Genomic DNA, 16,675 nt, shown 5'->3' with positions numbered 1-16,675 from the left:
GAATCTGTTTCTCCCTGCACCGCTCATTCATTCAGCTCCTGCCTGCATTAGCACACCTCTGCTGCCTCGCTGTCTCTCTCCACCTGGGTTGTTTAGAGGAGTGCTTCCTAAAAATAGCCTCCTGGTTTGATGTCTTTCCGGCATTATTCCGTGCAGCTCTGAAAACCTGCCTAGGAAGGCTGTCCAGTTCATTGACGTTTCCTTAAAATACAGCTAATCCATGTAATCTCATTATAGTAGTAGGTGATTATACTGACAGCAAGCTTTAGCAGTGGTCCAGCAAAGCCTTTTATTCCCCATCTATTATCTGGGTGGCTAAAAGTCACTGGGAGTGTGTTTTGGGTTTGTTTGGTCTGTGTTTTAGGAGCGGGATTTACAGTATTTTTGGTTTAATTCTCTAGGAAATGCCCTGCATTGTTTCTGGAGGTGCTGGCACATTTCTGCCGCTGGCTTTCAGCCTTGCTGGCATCCCATGGCTGCACACCAGGGTCTCCCAAAATCACTGGGAAGCAGTAAAACAGCAGAGACCTTTTTCCCAGAGTAGATGAGGAGAAGCTTTGCTGTGGGAAGCTTATAGCGTGGGATTCCTGGTCTCCAGCCTCTCTTTGGGGGCGTGGGACCTTGTGCCCTGCTCTTTATGGAGTCAGACCAAGAAAAAGGCGGAATTTTGGGATGCTGAGTGATCCTTCCCAGCTCTGGGAAGGACCTGCCTCGCTCCCCCAGGCAGGTGGGATGTGTGGGGCTGGCTGGGGGACAGAGATGTGCACCCTGCACAGAGACCTGACCGTGAGGGAGGGCTTGTGTCTGTAGGAGCAGTGGAGCAGTTTGGGCTTGCAGGATGGCTCAGACCTGCCCTCAGAGATGTGCATCTTCCAGGAGACGTTGCTTCCTAAGCCTCTGTGGACTTGGATCAAGGGCTGGTCCAACAGTGGTTGAATATCACAAAGCTTATGGTGCCGTGCTGCACCTGGGCAGTCTCCTTGATGTATGATTAGTTCTCCTCGAGGTCTGAACTGCCAGGGCTGTTTGGGGTGGGTTACAGGTCTCTGTGTGCTCGGTCTGGCCGTGCTCAGTGGCCTTGCCCCTTGGTCTGGCAGCCCTGGTGCCCTGGGGGGAGCATTATTTTGGCAATGTCTGCCATCGCCCTCCTCCCCCCGAGGTGGTGGAGGTGCAGCTCCCCCAGGCCCCCAGTGTTGCTGATGGGGAAGAGAGGGGCGTGGGGGGATGTTTCTGCCTGGGGGGACAGGTTAAGCCTCCTCCCCGCGCAGCTTTGCCGGCCCTCAGTCGCTGTGGGAGCGTCTCTCCTGCTGGTGCTGGTGCTGCAGCAGCGTGGGGCCATCGCTGTGGGACTGTACTGGGAGGAGTGAGGGTGGAAACCCTTTGCCAAGGGGTTTGTGCAGACAAACGCAGGTTTTTCTCCTCTCCATGGAGCCCGTCTTCATGGTTTGCCCAAGCTGAGCGTGCAGATCCGCAGGCGGTCCAGCCCCAGCCCCCAGAATAAACTGGATCAGATTTGTCACCAGAAGGATTAAGGGGGAGGTTACAGGCCAGCTCTGGGAGGCACAAGTGCAAGCACTTTTGGGATATCCCAGTGTGGTGTTTTGAGAGGACATCAGGCTCTCTCTTGCAGAGATACCTATCTCTTGGGGCCCCTCGAGGGTTGGAGCAGTTGCTCTGCCATTTCCCTGCTGGCACATGCTGCACATACCTCCTCTGGGGCAAATTCCTGGTGCAGTCTCCTCAGCAACAATAAAAAAAAAACAACCTCTAGGGCTGTTACTGTATTTTTTTTAATTTTTTAATTTTTTTTTTAAATAACCATCCTGCTTTTGCTTGTCTTGGTCCAGCCCCTCCAGTGATAACACAGGCAGAGTCCTGACCCATGGCAATCCTGGGGAGGAAAGGCTCAGCTTTCCAGCAAAGTGCTGGCACAGGTTGGATTTCTCATCTCTTCTTTTTCTAGGGAAAAAAAAGACCGCAGGTGCCAAACTGAAAGGGCAGAGTGCTTTGCCCCCGCGAGGTGCCGCGTTTCTGCTCTGATTTACAGCTTGGGGAGAGGCCTTTTGAGTCATCCGTTCCAGGATCTGCTTTATTTTGGTAACGGAGATAATTCCACTGGTTTTAAATCAACTGTGCTGTCAGCCAGCAAAAAGCCCTTGTGTGGCTCGAAAGCAGCAGCTGGCAGGGCTGGGGCCGAGGAGGGAGCGGGATGGAGGCTCCCAGTGAGAGATGGAAGATCCTAATGTGGGATGGAGGCTCCCGGTGCGGGATGGAAGCTCCTAATGTGGGATGGAGGCTCCCAGTGCAGGCTGGAGGCTCCTGGTGTGGGATGGTGGCTCCCGGTGAGGGATGGAGGCTCCCAGTGCGGGACGGAAGCTCCCGGTGCAGGATGGAAGCTCCTAATGTGGGATGGAAGCTCCTGGTGCAGGATGGAGGCTCCTGGTAAGGAATGGAGGCTCCCAGTGAGGAATGGAGGCTCCCAGTGAGGGATGGAAGCTCCTAATGTGGGATGGAGGTTCTTGGTGCAGGATGGAGGCTCCTGGTGAGGGATGGAGGCTCCCGGTGTGGGATGGATGCTCCTGGTGCAGGATGGAGGCTCCTGGTGCAGGATGGAGGCTCCTGGTGCAGGATGGAGGCTCCTGATGTGGTATGGAAGCTCATGGTGTGGGATGGTGGCTCCCGGTGTGGGATGGAGGCTCCCGGTGCGGGATGGAGGCTCCTGGTGTGGGATGGAGGCTCCCGGTGTGGGATGGAAGCTCCCGGTGTGGGATGGAAGCTCCCGGTGCGGGATGGAAGCTCCTGATGTGGGATGGAAGCTCCTGGTGCAGGATGGAGGCTCCTGGTGAGGGATGGAAGCTCCCGGTGTGGGATGGAAGCTCCTAATGCGGGTGGGAGCGCTGTGCCAGGGCTGTGTTTGCTCAGGCACTGTCTGGGTGCTGTCTGGCTGCGGGCGGCCGAGCCCGGAGCGGTTCCACGCACTGGTCCCGCTGGGAAGCGAGGCCCTTCCCCACATCCCGGCTCTGTCCCCTCCACGGCTGACTGGCCACGACCAGCAGGTCAGGGACAAACGGGTGGCTTTCCCACACTGCTTAAAATCCCTGCGAGTGTCAGCAACTTCTTCTTTGTTTTCTGTTCTTTTCTGTGAACTAATGAGCGTTGTCTGATTTTTCTTTCTCTCTCTTTTTTCTGGTTTGGTTTTTTTTTTTCCTTTTCCCCTCAGAGTAATTTGGCATGTCTACAAGTGCCCTAGCTGCTAAGAAGGAAAATTCCTGTCTTCCTGAGAGAGGTTTGGGCAGCAGAGGTGCTGAAAACTGCTTTTTCAGTGATGGGTGATGCTGCTCCACTCACTTATGGTACAGGGCTATGCATGGGGAACTCGTGTGTTTTACTGCTCTTCAGGTCAGGACTCTGGAGTGTTCTTGTGTTTTTTCCTTTTGGGTTTTGCCTTTTCCCTCTGGCTTTTCCTACAGGCTCATGGAGATTTTACCTTCCTCCTGTGACAGTGCTGCTTGGTGCCTTCTGGCTTTTAGCTGGTGGCATCTCTGCTCGACTTCTCAATGAGTTTCTGCTTGGTCCTGGTATCAAAAACATCTGATAAGTACTATTTTTATGGTCCACTCCTGAGCCTGTCCCATGGCTGTTATTTGGTACAGCTGGGTTGTCAGGGCAGGATAGATCCCAAACTTCCCAGTGTGTGCACAGGCCTGTGGTGATTTCTGGAGTGCCAGAGCAGGGTGTCCCTGGCTGAGGACACACAGCACAAGAGCCTCTCTTGCTCTTTAGCGTCCTCCAAAGTGGGAGCAGTTTGTTGGCTGTATTCACCACGAGGTTTGGGGAACCTGGGAGAGTTCTAAAGGCACATGGATGTGGCATTTGGGGACGTGGCTTAGTGGTGAGCACAGTGGTACTGGGTTGATGTTAGGAGCTGATGATCTCCGAGGCCTTTTCCAACCTTAATGATTGTATGAACAGCTCCTTCCTCTGAGATCCAGCTGGTTTTGTTGGGGTGGGTGGTTTTCCTGTTTCCCTGGGATCCCATCTGCCAGATCTGATCTCCTGATGTGCTGCTTCTCCTGAGCACCAGTGCAGAGTGTCAGGGTGTGTGAGGGTCTCGAGGAGGGGCAGGACATGGAGCCCCCCAGTGCTGTGACAGACACCTTGTATTCCTGGGTGATGCAGGAGGTTGTAAAGCAGGGAACCAGATCCTGTAGTTCACAGCTTGAGCTGCAGGAGGGAAAGGGGAGAGGCTGTTCGCCAAGAGGAGAGCAGAAGCTTTGCCTTCACCTGTGTTCAGCCCCGAGGAGAGACCCTCCCTGGGGCTCTCTGTGGGATGTTCCTGCAGAACTGAGCACCAGGAGCCATGTTTATTGATGGGAAGGACTAATTAGGTTTCAGCCTTGAAGCGGTCGGTCGCTGGCGTGGGAGTGAAAGAGCAACAGGAGCCTTGTCCATATTTCCCACTGCTTCAGTGACTCCAGCGCTGTGACTAAAGCTTGGAGAGGTTTCCTAAAGGCAGGCGAGTCTTTAGCAAGTCTGAAGACATCAGGGCAGCAATGGGCACTGGATTCCCTGGTCTCAGTCCACGGTGTGATCTGTGCTGCTCCAGCTCCTCCGGGCTGGAGATGGAATCCACTGTGCACAGCGGGAATGCCATGGCACAGGGAGCAGTGAGGCAGGGATAAACAGCGTTTGAAAGGCTTTTGCTGGAGGGGGGGGTTACGGGGGTGAAGAAAAGGAAGGATGGGAGAATGAATAAGCTCAGCCCCTGCGAGACCCTCCCGGCTTTGCAGCACAGTGTTTGACCTTGGGCCTGGCTGAAGGGGCTGATGAGATGTAATGGCTGGTGGGATCCAGCCCTTTACAAGGTGCTCAAGCGAGAGATCACTGTTATCCTCCTTTAATTAGCACCTGTGGTGCCCTGTTAATAACAGGCATCTTGCTCAGACACTTGAGCTCTGATGAATTCATCCAGCTAAAGAGATCCCCATCCCTTTGGAGGGGGGTCGGTGACAAGGAAAAGCTCATTGAAGTGTCCTCGATGGATTTTGTGCTGGGAAGTGCTGGGAGCTTGCTGAGACAGGACAGTACAGAGCCCCCTCTGAGCTCTTGTGAGGGCACCCAGAGCCCCCCTGAGCCTTTGGAGGAGTGAAGGGAGCAGAAAGGTCGGTGCAAATCCTGGCAGCAACACGGAGTCAAACACTTTCCTTGCACCGAGGAGAGTGGGGGAGAGAGAGAGAGAGGAAGAATGGAAGGGTAAAAGAAAACTTCTGGATTCCCTCATCCTTGTATTTTATTGCAGTAGGGGTCCCAATTATAAAACCTCTGTGCAGAGGAAGCTGATGCAGCTGCTCTCGGTGAAGAAACGAGTGACAGGTGAATTGAAGCTGTGAAATGTATTCAGTGTTCAACAAGAGGGAACATGACTCTACATCTCCTGCATTACTCTTAAATGCACAGTGCCTTTTGGGGATTTGGTTGTTTAATTCTCTGTGTGAGCAGCCCTGTCCTTCCCTCGCTCACCTCTCCGTGTTCATCCATTCCCAGGTGGCTGGAGGGAACATGGGCATCGTGGGGGCTCCTGGCCCTTCCCTCTGGCTGTGCTGCAGGTTTGAACAGTGGCTTTGGCTCCCCACGTGTTTATTCACTCGATGGGGTTTATGGTCTGCAGAACAGGAGAACTGTCGGTGTGTGCTCCCGAAACGTCCCTGGATTCAAGCTAGGGTGGTGGGAAAGGGGATGGGAATGAAGTTAGCGCTCAGCTCCCTTAAAAGGAGTGTCCCTTTGTGTTCTGCTGCCTTCCAGCACCCCAGCAAACCCCTCTGTCGAGCACGTGAGCAGAGGGTTGGGGTGCTCCTGACCCTCCGTGGTGCTGCAGGACCCCGTTGCCTGTGTGGTGCTTTGGTGCTCCCGATGAAATAACTGCTCAGAAGTGATGTCTGGTTTGGGTAATGGAGGAGACTGGAAAAGTAACTCCTGCAGTCTTTCATGGTCAGCCTGATCCTTTGGGTTTGCTGTTATCTCTGCTGGAGGAAGTGGAGATAAGAAGGACACACAGAGCCTGTGGTCATCCATCAAATGCCAGAATGGTCTGGGTTGGAAGAGACCTTAAAGCTCATCCAGTTCCAACCCCTGCCATGGCCAGGGACACCTTCCACTAGACATGGTTGCTCCAAGACTTGTCCAGACTGGTCTTGGACACTTCCAGGGATCCAGAGGCAGCCACAGCTTCTCTGGGCAACCTGTGCCAGGTTGCCTCACAGCCAGGAATTCCTTGCCAATATCCCATCTAACCCTGCCCTCTGCCAGTGGGAAGCCATTCCCCCCTGTGCTGTCCCTCCATCCCTTGTCCCCAGTCCCTCTCCAGCTCTCCTGGAGCCCCTTTAGGCACTGGAAGGGGCTCTCAGCTCTCCTTGGATCCTTCTCTTCTCCAGGTGAACCCCCCCAGCTCTCCCAGCCTGGCTCCAGAGCAGAGGGGCTCCAGCCCTGGGAGCATCTCCGTGGCCTCCTCTGGACTCTCTCCAGCAGCTCCACATCCCTGTGCTGTTGCTCCCCATGGCTGGAGGCAGCTCTGCAGGTGGGGTCTCACTTGAGGGGGCCAGAGGGGCAGAATCCCCCCCCTTTGACCTGCCTCTCTTGCAGTCCTGTGGGAACCTGTTGCCTGCTGGTCCCTCGGCCGTGGTGCATCTCCCTGTATGAGCCAGCAGCTTTTCCTTGGATGTTCAGTGAGAGAGACCCAGCCCCCAGAGCAGGGACAGGGGCATCCCACCAGCATCCTCTGGGGCCATCCTTCCAGGGGTGATTCTGCCTTGGCCCCTGTAATTGCAGAAGGTGCTGCAGGGTCATCGCTCAGCTGGGTAGTGAGACACAGCCTGGAGCACCTCACAGGCCATCGCTTTGCTTGTGAGATTAAATAGGGCTCTTTCTTCCCTTTTAGTGTTGTGTGTTGTATTTTCCCTTTCAGTGCTTCTAGGACTCTACTAATTATTAATAATTAAGCTGACGAGGCAAAGCTTGGTTTCTTTCCATTGCATCTAGAGCAGGCCAAGGAGCTCGGCATGGGAGCTTCCACCACATCCCACCCAGCGCCTCCTGGGCTCAGCAGCCCCTGTGGAGTTTGGTTCGTAGGATCACAGAAGGGTTTGGGTTGGAAGGGACCATAAGGATCATCCGGTTCCAAGCCCCCTGTCATGGGCAGGGACACTTCCACTGCACCACAGTGCCAAAAAGCTGGGCAGCATGTGGTGGTGGTGGTTCTGGGTGATGGGGCTGAGAGATGAGACACAGAGCTGGATCTCAAACCCGATGTGGCACCTTGCTGGCCCATGTTTATCCAAACCTTGTTTCACAGGGTTCTCTTTGCCAGCAGGTAATTTTTGTTACTTTTCTTGGTTTTCTTTTTCCTCCTCAGACGTCCAGGAGGCTCGTGCAGAGACTGAGGTCCCCCCAAGCGCAGGTGTAGGAAGTTCAGGTTGTTCACCATGCGTGGAAAGGCTTCCACTCTCGCTGCAGCTGCTCTTGTAGCCCTCTGGCTGCTCATCAGGTCTCAGCCTGCCCTTAAATCTCCTCGTGGTCCTCAGAACCTCCACCACCTTCTTTGGGTTTGGCCAACATCTCGTCCCTTTCCATGGCCCTGCAGCTGGGTTGCAACGCAGGGGGAACCTTCCTGCACAGGGTGTCCCTTCCTTGTAGAGCCTCAGGATTTATTTACCTTCCTTTTCCCCTTCACTCCTGGTTTCCCATCCGTTTTTTCCCCCCCTTCCCTCGACTGTGGACCGAGGCTCTCCGGCTGTGCACTGCCCCACTTCCCGACGGCGGGAGCAGCAGCTTTCCCCGTTCAATCCTTGCGTGCAAAAGCCAGCATTAGATAATTGCTGGATTGAAAAGAGGCTGTAATTATTTTTTTGCTTGCAACTACAGGAGCGAGCAAGCTTGCCAGACTGCTCGGTAGCTGCTGGCAGATGCTCTTCAGAGGGTATCCCTGCCCTGCCTACGTCCCTCCCCACCGTCAGATGGGCCGTATGTCTTTATTTTAACTATTAACTGGTTCCCTCTTCGGATTGCTGCTCTGTGCTGCCCTGGAGTGTTACGTTTCTCTTCCACCTTTAATGATTGATGGTCGCTCAGCATTTAATATTTCCCCTGTCATTATTCTGCCAGAGAGCAGGAGGGACCCCCCCCCAGCAATGCCCAGTGCTTGGGGAATGAAGAGCAAAGGGCCAGGCTGTGAATGCACTGCCGGGTTAATGGGGCAGCTCTGGTGATTAAGGGCTCTAACAGAGCCATTATTCTGGCATGAAGAACCCCACAGGAGCAGATCCATGATTTTTTTTTTTTTTTTTTAAATTTTCCTCCTCTAAGCAGCACGGGGGGACCAGCTGGTAATCTGGGGCGTCCCAGTGCAAGGTCACTGCCCTTGTTGTGCAGCTGCCTGGTCCCTGCAGGTCTCCCCTGGCTCAGGTGGTCCCCTCAGTGGGTGGCACGGGGCATCTGCACATGGGTCTGCAGCAAAATGTGTCAGGGGGTGTCTGGGACTAGGATGGGGCCACAGTCAGGCAGGAGGGATGTCCTTGCTCCTCTGAGATTCATAAACATCTGCAGGGAGACGTGGTTGAAAGCTTTGAGCTGATCATCTGGAAGAAAAAGCCAGGCTGTTTCCTAGAGCTTCTGGCCTTTTCTTCCATTCTGTTTCTAGAGGAAGTATTTGCAGGTTAAAAATCACAGTGCCTTGTCCGGAAAACCTGAAGTGCTTTGAGGGCTTGGAACTCTCTTTTCCCAACTCAGACAGCTGTGAGAAGTGATCCCTGGCCTATGGCCACCCTTGCATGGTCACCTGCCACTGGAAAATGACACTTTGTTAAGAAAATCCCACAAATACTGAGATTCTCTGGCTAAATCTGCATCCTCATCCCCAGCAGATGTTGATATTTGCCGGTTATGCCTTTGCCAGCAGTAGGGTGAGGGTCTGCCATGGTGCCTGCAAGTTCCTTTTTCTTTAAAAACCCGTGAGTGTATCTTGATGAGAGATTTCTCCATTACTCAGGGGAGCTTGGGTCAGCAGAGGGGCTTTGAAATATGGGATTACACTCTGGAGACACCATAACTTGCTGCCATTGCTCACCCGGCTTTTGTTGGGTCCACATTCAGCTACTTAGTGCCAAGGGTGTCATTAAGTCTTTTCACAGCAGTAGAGGGTGAAAAAAACAGCTTAAATGCTATGTCATTCAAGTATATGTATTTACCTGTCCAGTTATACTTTCAAAGAGGACCACAGATGGCATCCCCAGGCTGCTCGTGAGGTTCGCTGTGGGACCCCGAGTTCGGGGAGTGTCCCACCCCCACTGCCAGTTTTAAAGGCTTTTTCACGGAGCTGACCACCTATTTTGCCCGAGCAGTTTTGGTTGCCATGAGCTGAAATACTCCATGGCCCTCTCAGCTGCTCGGCAGGGGGGGTTTGCACCCTCATTTCTGTGCTTTCCTTGCAGTGTGGTTTGCACGGGCGGTCGGGAGGCACGGCACGCTGCTCAGCCTTTGCAAACTGCTCCGTAACGTTTTCAGGCAAATCAGAAAAAAAAAAAAAAGGCAGCAAAGGGGGGAGAGGGAGAGTTACGGTTCTCCGTGTCTTGCAGAGGGAAAAGGGAGAATTAAGCAGCTGAAAAATGCTGGTGATGCTGCGTGCGTTCGGAGGGGATAACTAATGAGCCTCCGAAAGGTCACGGTTTTGCTCATGGTTAACCTTCAGCAAGCTGTTACGTAGGCAGGGCATGGGCTGTGCTGGTATAAAACGAATCCATCTCCTCTTCTCTGTTCCAGGAGAGAGGCTGAGACCTGCTGAAGGATAACGGGGCTGTGCAGCGCAGGAGCTCCTCGTCGGGCTGCAGCGGTCAGACGGCGCTTGGCTCCGCCGGGGAAGGACGCGCGAGGGGAAGGTGTTGGAACTGCAGACGCAGAAACTCGCCGCGCTGAAGGCCGCCACAAAGACGAGTTTTGGTCCGCGAAACATTTGCTGCCCTCGGGATTTCGGTGTGCCAAAGATGGGGTCTGCCTGTTCCGGAGGGGGAGTGACGAGGAGGGCGAAGCTTTGCTGACCTCCGGGGAGCCCAGACGGTGCCTGGATGCGCTTCACTGGTGGGGAAAACACTGCCAGGACTTGTGGGCAGGGAGGGTTTGGGGCAGTGCAGGGGCCATGGGGCTGCTCTGGGCTCTGCCCCGCAGCGGGGCCGGCCGGCTGCCCCGGCACTGAGACATCAGGGGCGTGGGGCCGGGCGCCCATCTGTGCCACCAGCCCCGCGCTTCGGCACTGTCTCCAGGATACCGGGGAAGGGAGACGAGGCAGGGACTGAGAAATGTAGCAGTGCTGATCTCCTAGTCTCAAGAAAAAGAGCCTTCCCGTTTTTCTAGAGATCACCGGGCTGCGTTTCTCCACGCTGCTTGGGAAGTCTCTCCTAAGCCCTTGATTTCTCCCCCAGTTCAGAACGTTTTATTTCTCTGTGTGTGTGTATGTGTGTGTGTATGTGCTCAGATTTACTCTCGCTCTGTGTCACCTTGGAAGTGATGGGCTCCGAGCGAGACCACCCCCCCCTGCAAGCACCTGTGAGTAACGATGAGGGGCTTGACTTCCAACTGCGTTTCTGACCTGGAAGCTCCGCGACCCTGCCGGCTTTTCGAGTGACGAAGGAGAGGGAGCCGAGATGGCAGAGAAGTGCGACTGCATCGCCAGCATGTATGGGTACGACCTGGGCTGTCGCTTCGTGAACTTCCGCCCGCTGGGCTTCGGGGCCAACGGGCTGGTGCTGTCGGCCCTGGACAGCAAGAGCTGCCGCAAAGTGGCGGTGAAGAAGATCACGATCGGCGACGCGCGGAGCATGAAGCACGCCTTCCGCGAGATCAAGATCATCCGCCGCCTGGACCACGAGAACATCGTCAAGGTCTACGAGGTGCTGGGGCCCAAGGGCGCCAACCTGCGCGGGGACTTCTTCAAGTTCAACATGGTGTACATCGTGCAGGAGTACATGGAGACCGACCTGGCGCGGCTGCTGGAGCAGGGCAAGCTGGCCGAGGAGCACGCCAAGCTCTTCATGTACCAGCTGCTGCGCGGGCTCAAGTACATCCACTCGGCCAACGTCCTGCACCGCGACCTCAAGCCGGCCAACATCTTCATCAGCACGGAGGACCTGGTGCTGAAGATCGGCGACTTCGGGCTGGCCAGGATCGTGGACCAGCACTACTCGCACAAGGTAGGCGGTGCCCGGTCCCCGGGGCCGGTGCTGGCTCGGTGAGGAAGGCACGGAATGCTGGTGGGGCGGTGTGGCTGGACCACGGTGGACCTTCTTGGGAGAACTGGTCCTGGGCAGCTCTGAGCCCTGCTGGGGTGGTCGCTGCTGGTGATCACTCTCCTTCGCCCCAAGCCAAGACGTGTTTTCCTAGGATCGTGTCGCAGAATATTCTGAGTTGGAAGGGACCCATCCAGTCCAACTCTTAAGTGGGTGGCCCATTGGGGGATCAAACCCACAGCCTTGGTGTTATTAGGACAATGTTCTAACCACCTGAGCATAGAATAATTTGGGTGGGAATGGACCTTTAAAGCCCGTCTAGCCCACCCCCCCTGCAATGAGCAGGGACACCTTGCACTAGGTCAGGTTGCTCAGAGCCCCTGAGCCAAGCCTGGCCTTGAATGTGTTCCAGGCATAGCCCAAGGACTGAGCTTTGCCAAGCGTGCCCCAGGGCTCTCCAGTGCTGCGAAGCTGCAAAGAGGGCACTGGAAGGGTTTGAGTGCCATTCGAGTGTCTTTCATTGCCTTCTGTCTTATATATCAAATGTATTCTCAGGTGTTTTATTCCATCCCAGCAGTGGACTGTGAGGAGGCGTGTGTTTGCTTGCCGTACTTAAGTGACTAAGCTCTGTGTTTCTTGCTTTGCTGGTGTTATAAAACACGAGCTGCTGGAAGCACATGGAAAAGGCACCTGGAATGTCTGCACACACTCTGCTTGGCTTTGTCCTCACTTTGGAGCCAACCCGCTTCTTAAAAAATCCAGTTTTGTTTGAGTTACATTCATTTGACATAGGGAGAGAGGAATGGGTCTTTGAGATTCGGTCAAATCCTTTCATCCAAGGTCAAGATCCAAGTGACATATAAAATTCTTTGGTGTTTGGTGCTTAGACACTGTATGACAATGCAGCAGTGGTGAGTGACCAGGGCAGCCTGGTTTGCTGACAGCAGGCAGCCAGTGTGGGAGGGAGGGAGGGAGGGCAGGAGAACTGGTGAGAAGGCTCTGTAACACACAGTCCTGATGCTAATGGACTTTGAAGGGGGATGCAGATGTTTGACGCAGGTTGCCTTCCAGGCTGGAGCTTTGGAGCTTTTGAGCAGTGGAGGAACACGGCGGAGGCTTCGTCAGCTCGTGGATCCACACGTTCCTGGGAGAAAGCAAAGTTATCCTGTGGTCTGTGCAGTCTGCAGCTGGCTTCTGACTACAGCTGCTGCTTGGTGTTGTAAGATGAGATAGAGTGTATTTCCTTGAGCTGGATGTTTCCGTGGGTGAGCTCAGAGTCCCCCATGGACCCGCTGTTGTGCCTGGGACGAATTTTAAATGCGCTTTGCGTTTTCCAGTGGGTTCCTGCCCCGTGTGGCTCTGATTTGGGCACTGTTGTTTTGTGCAAGGGGGGAAGGGAAGGGGAGAGGGAACAGGATGTTGAAAAGACAATCTCGTGATCCTGAAGCTGAGCCCTGTTTTCAAGTCCTGAATTTGGGGAGAAACAAAACCTGGAGAAAAGAAAGAAGGTTGCAGATGAGATCGGGGAGTGAGCGCAGGGTCCCTGACACTGCTGCCTGCCCTCTCCGTGCTCCCTTGCTCACTGGTTATTTATGACCCAGCTTAGGAAGAGGCTCCTGGCTCTTCAAATGTGTGGTTTGCTTTTTTTAAGGAAGGTGAGTCCCACAGAAGACCCCTGCAAACAAGCCAGGGCTGCATGAACACAGAAAGTCGCTGATTCAAGGAGCATCCTGTTGTCAGGGACTGCAGGATCGGGGTAGGAGTCGTCTGTCCGTGTCTGCTGCCCAGCTATTGTTATTTCTAAGCAATTCTCTGCTGCCTTAATAACAGCCAGCGCAGTGGAAAGAGCTGTCAAGGGCTGCAGCTCCATGGTGGGATGTCACTCTGCGAGATGCCATTGCACGAGCACCCTCCGACTCCTCGTGGGTTGGGGAGGCTGGAGCATCACTGCGGAAACACCCGTCAGAGCCTCGGCGTGCAGAGAAAGCTGCTCCAGAGCAGAGCTGGAAGCAGCAGCACTGCAGATAATGTCAGCTGTTGGTGATCCCTGGCCATGGGGAGGGCTGTGTTTGCCAAAGCTGGGCGATGGGCACTTGCACGGGAGCAACAGGAGGGCTTGGAGGGGCTTGGGGTCAGTCCCGCCTTTGATGTCCGGCGCTTCTGAGATGACTCAGAGAAATCAATTCCTTTCTGTATTTCTCTTTCAACTTCCTCTCTCCTCAAGGGCTCATACAGATTTATAAGCTCCTTGGCCCGTGCTCTTGCAGGAAGAGCAGCAGGAGAGGGGGGGGAGCCAGCATGGAGCAGAACAGGGATCCTCACAGCCCAGGTTTTGGTGCTGTATTTCTCTTTCAACCTCCTCTCTCCTCAAGGGCTCATACAGATTTATAAGCTCCTTGGCTCTTGCAGAGCTGCCCAAAAGCAGATGAAATCCTGCTCCCTGGTTTGTTTAACTGTCCAGAGACCCTACAAAGCCTTGCAGGAAACCATTGCCACAGAGGTGTAGCTCTGCACTGCCTTCAGAGGTTTGGATCTGTTGGGTCTTTAGACAGTTAAACCACAAAACATGCTTAGAGAAATATATCCAAGTGCTTTAGGACTTGCCCTGAGCACGTTTTGTGTGTGGAATATGCAAATGCTGGTGGCTGCATTCCACTAACACAAAAAAATTATGGGTTTTGTGGTGTTATTTATCTAAAAGGTCACAGCTCTTCTGACCTGATGTTTCTCAGACTCCAGACCGTCCTGCTGAGTGATAAAATGGCAAATGAGAACCGCAGTAGATTGTGAGCAGAGTTCTAAACACAGTTTGGAAATACATATGCCACCTGAATAACAGCCCTTCTCTGGTGAGATGTTTTGTTTACATGACTTCCAGCAGGCAGATGTTGAATTAGGATAACTTGTTGGGAAGGGGAGAGCTCTCCAGCTCCGGGAGATGCCATAGACCACAGTCAGGTGTTGGCCTTCACCAGCTTCAAAGCAGAGCAGCTTTGGCTGCTTTTCTCCCCCCCTTTGGCTGGTGTTGACTGCTCAAATCCCTTTTTCTGTGTGTTAAAGGCAGCACGGGGGCTTCCCTTTGTCTGAAACTTCCCTGGAACAAACAGGATGAATTTCCAGCTGCCAAAGCCACATCCAGCTCAGGGTCTGCACCTTCACAGGCTGTTCAGACCTGACAGCCTGAATTTTATCCCTGTCTCAGACATATGCACTTAAAAACGTCTCCAAGGCACAGAGTATCAGGTGTGGGAGGAGAGGACCCTCGGGAGATGATCCTTTGCATCCCCTCTCTCTGCTATTCTATCTGTTTCCCAAAGCTCTCTCCATCCAGCCGTGCAGGCTCCTTTCTCTTCCATCTTAACTACTCTTTATCCCTGGGAGTTTATCCCTCTAGAACAGCTCCACATCCATCCCTGTTCCTTTGGTCGCTGCTGTTTGTGGTTTGAACGCTTTGCCATGCACCTTGGTGCCCAAATGGTGAGAGAAGGAGGGTTGGAGGTGAGCATAAGGGCTATTTCCAGCCTCCATGAGGGCTTTATTCTTATGCAGGATTGGCAAAGCTGAGTATCTCCTGTTTCATAGCCCACCTCCTCAGTGAACTCAAGCATCTCACCTTCCCCCCCAGCCCCTCTTTCTGCAGCCTCAGGGTCCTGCCTGCCCCCCATGCACCAGCCCCTGCCCTTCAGAAGTTCCATGGTTCGTGTTTAGCTGCCCATCTCTCCCTCCAACCCCACTCTTTGTGTCCTAACAAGTATCTTTGGCACCAAAAGAGAGTCCAGATCCATCTGCGCCAAGTTTGGGAGGGAGGGAGGGGTAAAGATGAGGCGCTGTCCTCCCTCAACTCGTGGTGGGCAGGAGGGCGTGGGAGAGCAGGGAGATAGCAAAGCCAGGCATTAAAAACTGGCATATGTGCCAGTGGATGTCTAGACTTTAAAATAATAAATGTTTTGGAGGGCAGACTCGTCCCTGGCCGTGCGTCCCGTGTGGTGTTGCTGCCCAGCCCTGGTCAGAGCAGGGACACGGGGTTGGGTGTTCCTGTCTGGAGAAGATAAGTGGGGGATGTCTGTTCTGTGGAGATGCAGAGACTTCCTGGGTGTTTTCACTCGGGTGACAGGACCACGAACTAGGACGTTCCTTGTCCTCCCTGTGTTGTGCAGGACATAATCAGATTATCTCTCCTGGGGGCCCTGCCTGGTGCTCCAAAGCTCCTGGGGGGGAACCTGCAAGGAGACCCCCTCTCCCTTTGCCTGTTGGCAACGTCCCTGACAGAGTTAATTGGCAGGAATTCCATGCTGAGGGAGCGCAGCAGCCCTTTTAGGGGGGGAGATCCTGCGGTAAATAGTTTGCAGACCCAACTTCAAACCTTTGAAGTCCTCAGTTTCGTACTTGCCAATCCGCGCAAACATAATCGCTTCCAGTCCGTGCGGTAAAATAACAGAATTCCCGAGTGGGTTGTCACGAGGAGGCCTTCAAAGGAGGTGAGGATGTGGGGTTTTGCTCCGTGCTCCTCCAGAGAGGACCACCCTCCACGTTCGGCCCTCGGGCAGCTGCCTGTGGGCCTGTGCAGCCGGCCCTGAGCCTCCCTGCTGTGACCCCGGCTGGGTCGTTCTCCTCCTCTGTCCTCTGGTGAGGCACATGAGTAGTCTTTGCTCCTGAAATAAATGCACTCTGCCATCCCAAAGCCGTGAGGACATGCGTCACGTTGCTGGAGCCACACACAGCAGCCGTTCTGCCCTTCCATTACGGAGCGACGTTCCTGCACACCCAGCGCCTTCCGCAGCCCCTCCTGCAAGTGTCCCACCTGCCTTTTAAGAAATAAGGTTAAAAACGCTGCTGTGGGGAGGCAGCAGCTTGCTGCTGCTCCAGGATTATTCCAAGAGCTTGGGCTTGTTGCTATTTTGGGTGCCCCCCATCTGCACCGGGAGCTGACCCGGCTCCCACGGGCGCAGCAGCAGAAATCCCGATCTGGTTGTGGATGGAGGCTTGGATACACAGGCTGTGGTTGGATCCTGGTGGATTTCCAGTTTGTGAGCGCCTGGTCTGCATCTCTGTGGCTTTTTGACTGCAGGAAGGTGGATTTTAGTGTGCAACTCTCTTGGGAGAAGCTTTGGGCTGCGGCGTTAGGGGCTGGTTGTTTTGCGGTAGGGGGGATTCTGAATTCCCATGTCCCTTCAAGGAAACCTGCCCTCGGTCCCTCCAGCTCCAAGGAGGAGCTCCAGGCTTGGATGATGGTTGCTTTGGGGCACCAGTGGGCCGTGTGCTGCCATGCTGTGCCAGCTTCCCTCAGCACCCTTGGGAGGCAGGTTCAGCGTGGTGTGACCCGTGTGATACCGGGGTGCAGCCAAACCTGCCCTAAATTGTCTCTCCTTCTGGTGTCACAGAGAATACACACGAAATCTGTGTTG

General features: G+C 54.3%; 1 protein-coding gene across 3 annotated transcripts in view; it reads left to right on the top strand.

The window, feature by feature from the left end:
• The window catches only part of MAPK4 (mitogen-activated protein kinase 4), a 43,659-nt gene that overhangs the window by 11,232 nt on the left and 15,752 nt on the right, over positions 1-16,675 (top strand). For 2 of the 3 annotated variants that reach the window (XM_018078799.3, XM_018078800.2), the window contains exon 2: positions 9,811-11,234. In XM_018078799.3, coding sequence (XP_017934288.1) covers positions 10,689-11,234 — 546 coding nt within the window. In that variant the 5' untranslated portion in view covers positions 9,811-10,688. The remainder of the gene's footprint in view (positions 1-9,810; positions 11,235-16,675) is intronic. The other variant, XM_008928608.4, reaches the window with a different exon arrangement.

Source organism: Manacus vitellinus, unplaced genomic scaffold (assembly GCF_001715985.3).
Source record: "Manacus vitellinus isolate BGI_N305 unplaced genomic scaffold, ASM171598v3 scaffold_42_pilon, whole genome shotgun sequence".
Lineage (NCBI taxonomy): Eukaryota > Metazoa > Chordata > Aves > Passeriformes > Pipridae > Manacus > Manacus vitellinus.
Note: the sequence above shows the minus strand (reverse complement) of the source record. Positions and strands in the feature narration are given on the sequence as shown.